Consider the following 11,508-nt stretch of genomic DNA (forward strand, 5'->3'; position numbering starts at 1 on the left):
CTCTCTCCTTTGAGTCACACATTAAGAGTGTTACTAAAACAACTCTCTCGTTTGAGTCACACATTAAGAGTGTTACTAAAACAACTCTCTCGTTTGACTCACACATTAAGAGTGTTACTAAAACAACTCTCTCCTTTGAGTCACACATTAAGAATGTTACTAAAACAACTCTCTCATTTGAGTCACACATTAAGAGTGTTACTAAAACAACTCTCTCGTTTGACTCACACATTAAGAGTGTTACTAAAACAACTCTCTCCTTTGAGTCACACATTAAGAGTGTTACTAAAACAACTCTCTCATTTGAGTCACACATTAAGAGTGTTACTAAAACAACTCTCTCGTTTTGAGTCACATATTAAGAGTGTTACTAAAACAACTCTCTCCTTTGAGTCACACATTAAGAGTGTTACTAAAACAACTCTCTCCTTTGAGTCACACATTAAGAGTGTTACTAAAACAACTCTCTCCTTTGAGTCACACATTAAGAGTGTTACTAAAACAACTCTCTCCTTTGAGTCACACATTAAGAGTGTTACTAAAACAACTCTCTCCTTTGAGTCACACATTAAGAGTGTTACTAAAACAACTCTCTCCTTTGAGTCACACATTAAGAGTGTTACTAAAACAACTCTCTCCTTTGAGTCACACATTAAGAGTGTTACTAAAACAACTCTCTCCTTTGAGTCACACATTAAGAGTGTTACTAAAACAACTCTCTCCTTTGAGTCACACATTAAGAGTGTTACTAAAACAACTCTCTCATTTGAGTCACACATTAAGAGTGTTACTAAAACAACTCTCTCATTTGAGTCACACATTAAGAGTGTTACTAAAACAACTCTCTCATTTGAGTCACACATTAAGAGTGTTACTAAAACAACTCTCTCATTTGAGTCACACATTAAGAGTGTTACTAAAACAACTCTCTCCTTTGAGTCACACATTAAGAGTGTTACTAAAACAACTCTCTCCTTTGAGTCACACATTAAGAGTGTTACTAAAACAACTCTCTCATTTGAGTCACACATTAAGAGTGTTACTAAAACAACTCTCTCCTTTGAGTCACACATTAAGAGTGTTACTAAAACAACTCTCTCCTTTGAGTCACACATTAAGAGTGTTACTAAAACAACTCTCTCGTTTGAGTCACACATTAAGAGTGTTACTAAAACAACTCTCTCGTTTGACTCACACATTAAGAGTGTTACTAAAACAACTCTCTCCTTTGAGTCACACATTAAGAGTGTTACTAAAACAACTCTCTCCTTTGAGTCACACATTAAGAGTGTTACTAAAACAACTCTCTCCTTTGAGTCACACATTAAGAGTGTTACTAAAACAACTCTCTCCTTTGAGTCACATATTAAGAGTGTTACTAAAACAACTCTCTCCTTTGAGTCACACATTAAGAGTGTTACTAAAACAACTCTCTCCTTTGAGTCACACATTAAGAGTGTTACTAAAACAACTCTCTCCTTTGAGTCACACATTAAGAGTGTTACTAAAACAACTCTCTCCTTTGAGTCACACATTAAGAGTGTTACTAAAACAACTCTCTCCTTTGAGTCACACATTAAGAGTGTTACTAAAACAACTCTCTCCTTTGAGTCACACATTAAGAGTGTTACTAAAACAACTCTCTCATTTGAGTCACACATTAAGAGTGTTACTAAAACAACTCTCTTCTTTGAGTCACACATTAAGAGTGTTACTAAAACAACTCTCTCATTTGAGTCACACATTAAGAGTGTTACTAAAACAACTCTCTCCTTTGAGTCACACATTAAGAGTGTTACTAAAACAACTCTCTCCTTTGAGTCACACATTAAGAGTGTTACTAAAACAACTCTCTCATTTGAGTCACACATTAAGAGTGTTACTAAAACAACTCTCTCCTTTGAGTCACACATTAAGAGTGTTACTAAAACAACTCTCTCCTTTGAGTCACACATTAAGAGTGTTACTAAAACAACTCTCTCGTTTGAGTCACACATTAAGAGTGTTACTAAAACAACTCTCTCGTTTGACTCACACATTAAGAGTGTTACTAAAACAACTCTCTCCTTTGAGTCACACATTAAGAGTGTTACTAAAACAACTCTCTCCTTTGAGTCACATATTAAGAGTGTTACTAAAACAACTCTCTCATTTGAGTCACACATTAAGAGTGTTACTAAAACAACTCTCTCGTTTGACTCACACATTAAGAGTGTTACTAAAACAACTCTCTCCTTTGAGTCACACATTAAGAGTGTTACTAAAACAACTCTCTCGTTTGAGTCACACATTAAGAGTGTTACTAAAACAACTCTCTCCTTTGAGTCACACATTAAGAGTGTTACTAAAACAACTCTCTCCTTTGAGTCACACATTAAGAGTGTTACTAAAACAACTCTCTCCTTTGAGTCACACATTAAGAGTGTTACTAAAACAACTCTCTCGTTTGACTCACACATTAAGAGTGTTACTAAAACAACTCTCTCCTTTGAGTCACACATTAAGAGTGTTACTAAAACAACTCTCTCGTTTGAGTCACACATTAAGAGTGTTACTAAAACAACTCTCTCCTTTGAGTCACACATTAAGAGTGTTACTAAAACAACTCTCTCCTTTGAGTCACACATTAAGAGTGTTACTAAAACAACTCTCTCCTTTGAGTCACACATTAAGAGTGTTACTAAAACAACTCTCTCCTTTGAGTCACACATTAAGAGTGTTACTAAAACAACTCTCTCCTTTGAGTCACACATTAAGAGTGTTACTAAAACAACTCTCTCGTTTGAGTCACACATTAAGAGTGTTACTAAAACAACTCTCTCGTTTGACTCACACATTAAGAGTGTTACTAAAACAACTCTCTCCTTTGAGTCACACATTAAGAATGTTACTAAAACAACTCTCTCATTTGAGTCACACATTAAGAGTGTTACTAAAACAACTCTCTCGTTTGACTCACACATTAAGAGTGTTACTAAAACAACTCTCTCCTTTGAGTCACACATTAAGAGTGTTACTAAAACAACTCTCTCATTTGAGTCACACATTAAGAGTGTTACTAAAACAACTCTCTCGTTTTGAGTCACATATTAAGAGTGTTACTAAAACAACTCTCTCCTTTGAGTCACACATTAAGAGTGTTACTAAAACAACTCTCTCCTTTGAGTCACACATTAAGAGTGTTACTAAAACAACTCTCTCCTTTGAGTCACACATTAAGAGTGTTACTGAACAGCCTTCTTTCATCTCCATAATATCGCAAAAAGGTGTCCCATTTTGTCCACCAGCGACACTGAGATCATTATTCATGCGTTCGTTATGTCTCGTCTCCATTACTGTAACCTATTATTTCTCGGATCTCCCTATGTCTAGCATTAAAAGATTACAGTTGGTACAAAATGCGGCTGATAGACTTTTGACAAGAACAAGAAAGTTTGATCATGTTATGCCTATACTATATATACATATATATATATATATATATATATATATATATATATATACATATATATATATATATATATATATATATATATATATATATATATATATATATATATATATATATATATATGTATACCTATACTGGCTCACCTGCACTGGCTTCCTGTGCACTTAAGATGTGACTTTAAGATTTTACTACTTACGTATAAAATACTAAACCACAGGTGTCAAACGTACGGCCCAGGTTTTATCCGGCCCGCAGGATGAGTTTGCTAAGTATAAAAATGAGCTGAAATTTTGGAATGAAAGAAACTGCTGTTCTGAATGTGTCCACTAGATGTCGCAATTGCAATTCTTTGTACAAAAATAAAGCACATGATGTTAGTGCACCAGTCGAGGAAAATGAGCAAACTACATAAATAACATCTTGTAATTTCACTTTGAAATTACTTTTTTATCTTGAAAGATTGAAAATGAAGACCAATGAGTTGACTGATGAACATTATCACATCATTTATTCAGAAAGTATAAATAACGACAAATAAAGCTAGAATACTATTAATGTAAGTGTAAAAAAAACAACATTATGATTTGTACATTTTCAGAATGTGCTTGTTCTATTTTTAAACAAAGAAAACAATCTGAAGTTGTTTTTATTTTGAAGTTATCGTGCCGTGATTTTACCAGTCCGGCCCACTTGGGAGTAGATCTTTCTCCATGTGGCCCCCCACCTAAAATGACTTTGACACCCCTGTACTACACGGTCTAGCTCCATCCTATCTAGCTGATTGCATTGTAACATATGTCCCGGCCACAAATCTGCTAGGAAAAAATTCTGGCTTATTAGTGATTCCCAGAGCCCAAAAAAAGTCTGCGGGCTATAGAGCGTTTTCTATTGGGGCTCCAGTACTATGGAATGTTCTAGCAGTAACAGTTAGAGATGCTACCTCAGTAGAAGCATTTAAGTCCCATCTTAAAAGTCATTTGTATACTCTAGCCCAGGGGTAGGGAACCTATGTCTCTGGAGGCAGACGTGGCTCTTTAGATGACTGCATCTGGCTCTCAGATCAATCTTAGCTGACATTGCTTGACACCATAAGTAATCCTGCTGGTAATCACAGTGTTAAAAATAATCTTCAACATATAAAACATTCTCATGCTTTTGAATCCATCCATCCATCCATTTCCTACCACACCTGTTCAAGAAGTCGCATTAGTGGTAAGAAGTATTTGATTTATTGTTGGATAGCTTTAGACTAACAATGTTATCAAAAAGAAGAAGTGACTTACTATACTCTAAAAGGTTGCTCTTACTTAAAAATGCACACATTTAGTTGTATTCAGTGCTAGAAAATATTATATGGCTCTCACGGAAATACATTTTCAATATTTGGCTTCTCCTTTTTAGACCGGTTGATCTGCCACTTCTCTCTTTTCTGCTCTGAGCCCTCCTCCTGCGTGGAGAGGCTATCAGAGGACCACGGATCTGCCTCCACAGAGGACGTGCTAGCTATTCCCTTCCAAGGTGTCTCCTTCTTCCCATTGGCTTGACTTTTTGGGGATCTGAGCCAAGGATGTGGTTGTGGCTTGTGCAGCCCTTTGAGACATTTGTGATTAAGAGCTATATAATTCAACTTTGATTGATTGATTGGTTGATTATTATGTTTATGACTCCACACAGCATGCAGGTTGGCAAATGTCCACACAAACATGAACAAATGAATTTAAATACACAGCAACAAACACAAAACATGTTTAGAAATGAGTTGGAGCGCTCTAGTGTGCAAAGTCCAACAAAAGTCTCATGAATACAATAAAGGTGTGATGAATACAAGAAAAGTATGATGAATACAATAAAAGTCTGATGAATACAATAAAAGTGTTCTGAATACAATAAAAGTGTGATGAATACAATAAAAGTGTGATGAATACAATAAAAGTGTTCTGAATACAATAAAAGTGTGATGAATACAATAAAAGTATGATGAATACAAGAAAAGTGTGCTGAATACAATAAAAGTATGATGAATACAATAAAAGTGTGATGAATACAAGAAAAGTGTGATGAATACAATAAAAGTGTGATGAATACAATAAAAGTATGATGAATACAATAAAAGTGTGATGAATACAATAAAAGTGTTCTGAATACAATAAAAGTGTGATGAATACAATAAAAGTGTGCTGAATACAATAAAAGTATGATGAATACAATAAAAGTATGATGAATACAAGAAAAGTGTGATGAATACAATAAAAGTGTGATGAATACAATAAAAGTGTGATGAATACAATAAAAGTATGATGAATACAATAAAAGTGTGATGAATACAATAAAAGTGTGATGAATACAATAAAAGTGTGATGAATACAATAAAAGTATGATAAATACAATAAAAGTATGATGAATACAATAAAAGTATGATGAATACAATAAAAGTATGATGACTACAATAAAAGTGTGATGAATACAATAAAAGTGTGCTGAATATAATAAAAGTGTGATGAATACAATAAAAGTATGATGAATACAATAAAAGTGTGATGAATACAATAAAAGTGTGATGAATACAATAAAAGTGTGATTAATACAATAAAAGTGTGCTGAATACAATAAAAGTGTGATGAATACAATAAAAGTATGATGAATACAATAAAAGTGTGATGAATACAATAAAAGTGTGATGAATACAATAAAAGTGTGCTGAATACAATAAAAGTATGATGAATACAATAAAAGTGTGCTGAATACAATAAAAGTGTGATGAATACAATAAAAGTATGATGAATACAATAAAAGTGTGATGAATACAATAAAAGTGTGATGAATACAATAAAAGTGTGCTGAATACAATAAAAGTGTGATGAATACAATAAAAGTATGACGAATACAATAAAAGTATGACGAATACAATAAAAGTGTGATGAATACAATAAAAGTGTGATGAATACAATAAAAGTGTGATGAATACAATAAAAGTGTGATGAATACAATAAAAGTATGATGAATACAATAAAAGTGTGATGAATACAAGAAAAGTATGATGAATACAATAAAAGTGTGATGAATACAATAAAAGTGTGATGAATACAATAAAAGTGTGATGAATACAAGAAAAGTGTGATGAATACAATACAAGTGTGATGAATACAAGAAAAGTGTGATGAATACAATAAAAGTGTGATTAATACAATAAAAGTGTGATGAATACAATAAAAGTGTGATGAATACAAGAAAAGTGTGATGAATACAATAAAAGTGTGATGAATACAATAAAAGTGTGATGAATACAATAAAAGTGTGATGAATACAATAAAAGTATGATGAATACAATAAAAGTGTGCTGAATACAATAAAAGTATGATGAATACAATAAAAGTATGATGAATACAATAAAAGTGTGATGAATACAATAAAAGTATGATGAATACAATAAAAGTGTGATGAATACAATAAAAGTGTGATGAATACAATAAAAGTGTGATTAATACAATAAAAGTGTGCTGAATACAATAAAAGTGTGATGAATACAATAAAAGTATGATGAATACAATAAAAGTGTGATGAATACAATAAAAGTGTGATGAATACAATAAAAGTGTGCTGAATACAATAAAAGTATGATGAATACAATAAAAGTGTGATGAATACAATAAAAGTGTGATGAATACAATAAAAGTGTGCTGAATACAATAAAAGTGTGATGAATACAATAAAAGTGTGCTGAATACAATAAAAGTGTGATGAATACAATAAAAGTATGATGAATACAATAAAAGTATGATAAATACAATAAAAGTATGATAAATACAATAAAAGTATGATGAATACAATAAAAGTGTTATAAATACAATAAAAGTGTGATGAATACAATAAAAGTGTGCTGAATACAATAAAAGTGTGCTGAATACAATAAAAGTGTGATGAATACAATAAAAGTGCGATGAATACAATAAAAGTGTGATGAATACAATAAAAGTGTGATGAATACAATAAAAGTGTTCTGAATACAATAAAAGTGTGATGAATACAATAAAAGTGTTCTGAATACAATAAAAGTGTGATGAATACAATAAAAGTGTGCTGAATACAATAAAAGTGTGATGAATACAATAAAAGTGTGATGAATACAATAAAAGTGTTCTGAATACAATAAAAGTGTTCTGAATACAATAAAAGTGTGATGAATACAATAAAAGTGTGATGAATACAATAAAAGTGTGATGAATACAATAAAAGTGTGATGAATACAATAAAAGTATGATGAATACAATAAAAGTGTGATGAATACAATAAAAGTGTGATGAATACAATAAAAGTGTGCTGAATACAATAAAAGTGTGATGAATACAATAAAAGTATGATGAATACAATAAAAGTATGATGAATACAATAAAAGTGTGATGAATACAATAAAAGTATGATGAATACAATAAAAGTATGATGAATACAATAAAAGTATGATGAATACAAGAAAAGTGTGATGAATACAATAAAAGTGTGATGAATACAATAAAAGTGTGATGAATACAATAAAAGTGTGCTGAATACAATAAAAGTGTGATGAATACAATAAAAGTGTGCTGAATACAAGAAAAGTGTGATGAATACAATAAAAGTGTGATGAATACAATAAAAGTGTGATGAATACAATAAAAGTGTGCTGAATACAATAAAAGTGTGATGAATACAAGAAAAGTGTGATGAATACAATAAAAGTGTGATGAATACAAGAAAAGTGTGATTAGTACAATAAAAGTATGATAAATACAATAAAAGTGTGATGAATACAAGAAAAGTGTGATGAATACAATAAAAGTGTGATGAATACAAGAAAAGTGTGATTAGTACAATAAAAGTATGATAAATACAATAAAAGTGTGATGAATACAATAAAAGTGTGATGAATACAATAAAAGTGTGATGAATACAAGAAAAGTGTGATGAATACAATAAAAGTGTGATGAATACAATAAAAGTGTGATTAGTACAACAAAAGTATGATAAATACAATAAAAGTGTGATGAATACAATAAAAGTGTGATAAATACAATAAAAGTATGAAGAATACAATAAAAGTGTGATTAGTACAATAAAAGTATGATAAATACAATAAAAGTGTGCTGAATACAATAAAAGTATGATGAATACAATAAAAGTGTGATTAGTACAATAAAAGTATGATAAATACAATAAAACTGTGATGAATACAATAAAAGTATGATGAATACAATACAAGTGTGCTGAATACAATAAAAGTGTGATGAATACAATAAAAGTATGATGAATACAATAAAAGTGTGATGAATACAATAAAAGTGTGATGAATACAATAAAAGTGTGCTGAATACAATAAAAGTGTGATGAATACAATAAAAGTGTGCTGAATACAATAAAAGTGTGATGAATACAATAAAAGTATGATGAATACAATAAAAGTATGATAAATACAATAAAAGTATGATAAATACAATAAAAGTATGATGAACACAATAAAAGTGTTATAAATACAATAAAAGTGTGATGAATACAATAAAAGTGTGCTGAATACAATAAAAGTGTGCTGAATACAATAAAAGTGTGATGAATACAATAAAAGTGCGATGAATACAATAAAAGTGTGATGAATACAATAAAAGTGTGATGAATACAATAAAAGTGTTCTGAATACAATAAAAGTGTGATGAATACAATAAAAGTGTTCTGAATACAATAAAAGTGTGATGAATACAATAAAAGTGTGCTGAATACAATAAAAGTGTGATGAATACAATAAAAGTGTGATGAATACAATAAAAGTGTTCTGAATACAATAAAAGTGTTCTGAATACAATAAAAGTGTGATGAATACAATAAAAGTGTGATGAATACAATAAAAGTGTTCTGAATACAATAAAAGTATGATAAATACAATAAAAGTATGATGAATACAATAAAAGTGTGATGAATACAATAAAAGTGTTCTGAATACAATAAAAGTGTTCTGAATACAATAAAAGTGTGATGAATACAATAAAAGTGTGATGAATACAATAAAAGTGTGATGAATACAATAAAAGTGTTCTGAATACAATAAAAGTGTGATGAATACAATAAAAGTGTGATGAATACAATAAAAGTGTTCTGAATACAATAAAAGTGTTCTGAATACAATAAAAGTGTGATGAATACAATAAAAGTGTGATGAATACAATAAAAGTGTGATGAATACAATAAAAGTGTGATGAATACAATAAAAGTGTGCTGAATACAATAAAAGTGTGATGAATACAATAAAAGTGTGATGAATACAATAAAAGTGTTCTGAATACAATAAAAGTATGATAAATACAATAAAAGTGTGATGAATACAATAAAAGTGTGATGAATACAATAAAAGTGTGATGAATACAATAAAAGTGTGCTGAATACAATAAAAGTGTGATGAATACAATAAAAGTGTGATGAATACAATAAAAGTGTTCTGAATACAATAAAAGTATGATAAATACAATAAAAGTGTGATGAATACAATAAAAGTGTGATGAATACAATAAAAGTGTGATGAATACAATAAAAGTATGATGAATACAATAAAAGTATGATAAATATAAACTCACCCTCAGAGCAGTCAAGTCTATTTCATCCAGACTTCGAGCAGGAGAATCACTCGCCATGATGATGAAGGACAAACACACTAAATGACTCAAATGTACACTTATTTTGTTTAAAATGCTTCCAATGTTTGAAGAGAAAAGCAAACACAGCCTCCTCTCGGTGTAAACACGCCGCTATGCTTCCACCGCTTCCGGGTCCATGTCGGCGGCTGCTCACTGGATGCTCACGCCGAGATGCGCGCACTCTCAGGCGGCCGCGAGGGTCTGAGTCCTCCGCTGCTGTGTCTGGATGACTACCAGCGGAGGTGGAGAGGGGCGTGGAAAGGGGAGGGGCCTGTCTGTGGGCGGGGACTCGGGCGGGTAGCGCTCAAAATACCGGAAGTGATTGTGGGTTTTGATTGATTGATTGATTGATTGATTGATTGATTGATTGATTGATTGATTGATTGATGGATTGAAACTTTTATTAGTAGATTGCACAGTACAGTACATATTCCCTACACTAAATGGTAACACCCCAATAAGTTGTTCAACTTGTTTAAGTCGATTAATGTAGGTGTGTGTTAATGTAGGTGTGTGTTACTGTAGGTGTGTGTTACTGTAGGTGTGTGTTAATGTAAGTGCGTGTTAATGTAGGTGTTTGTTAATGTATGTGTGTGTTAATGTAGGTGTGTGTTAATGTAAGTGCGTGTTAATGTAGGTGTTTGTTAATGTATGTGTGTGTTAATGTAAGTGCGTGTTAATGTAGGTGTGTGTTAATGTAGGTGTGTGTTAATGTAGGTGTGTGTTACTGTAGGTGTGTGTTAATGTAGGTGTGTGTTAATGTAGGTGAGTGTTACTGTAGGTGTGTGTTACTGTAGGTGTGTGTTACTGTCGGTGTGTGTTACTGTATGTGTGTGTTGATGTAGGTGTGTGTTATTGTAGGTGTGTGTTACTGTAGGTGTGTGTTAATGTAAGTGTGTGTTAATGTAGGTGTGTGTTACTGTAGGTGTGTGTTAATGTAGGTGTGTGTTAATGTATGTGTGTGTTAATGAATGTGTGTGTTAATGTAGGTGTGTGTTAATGTAGGTGTGTGTTACTGTAGGTGTGTGTTAATGTAGGTGTGTGTTACTGTAGGTGTGTGTTACTGTCGGTGTGTGTTACTGTATGTGTGTGTTGATGTAGGTGTGTGTTATTGTAGGTGTGTGTTACTGTAGGTGTGTGTTAATGTAGGTGTGTGTTACTGTAGGTGTGTGTTAATGTATGTGTGTGCTAATGTATGTGTGTGTTACTGTAGGTGTGTGTTAATGTAGGTGTGTGTTACTGTAGTTGTGTGTTACTGTAGTTGTGTGTTAATGTAGGTGTGTGTTACTGTAGTTGTGTGTTACTGTAGTTGTGTGTTAATGTAGGTGTGTGTTACTGTAGGTGTGTGTTAATGTATGTGTGTGTTAATGTATGTGTGTGTTACTGTAGGTGTGTGTTAATGTA

General features: G+C 31.8%; 1 protein-coding gene across 1 annotated transcript in view; it reads right to left on the reverse strand.

The window, feature by feature from the left end:
• tnika (TRAF2 and NCK interacting kinase a) overlaps positions 1-10,287 on the reverse strand; it is a 227,707-nt gene extending 217,420 nt beyond the window's left edge. The window contains exon 1 of the mRNA XM_061969225.1: positions 10,045-10,287. Coding sequence (XP_061825209.1) covers positions 10,045-10,101 — 57 coding nt within the window. The 5' untranslated portion in view covers positions 10,102-10,287. The remainder of the gene's footprint in view (positions 1-10,044) is intronic.
• Between the last annotated feature and the right edge of the window lie 1,221 nt (positions 10,288-11,508).

This window comes from Nerophis lumbriciformis, linkage group LG08, assembly GCF_033978685.3.
Source record: "Nerophis lumbriciformis linkage group LG08, RoL_Nlum_v2.1, whole genome shotgun sequence".
In the NCBI taxonomy this organism is placed as follows: domain Eukaryota; kingdom Metazoa; phylum Chordata; class Actinopteri; order Syngnathiformes; family Syngnathidae; genus Nerophis; species Nerophis lumbriciformis.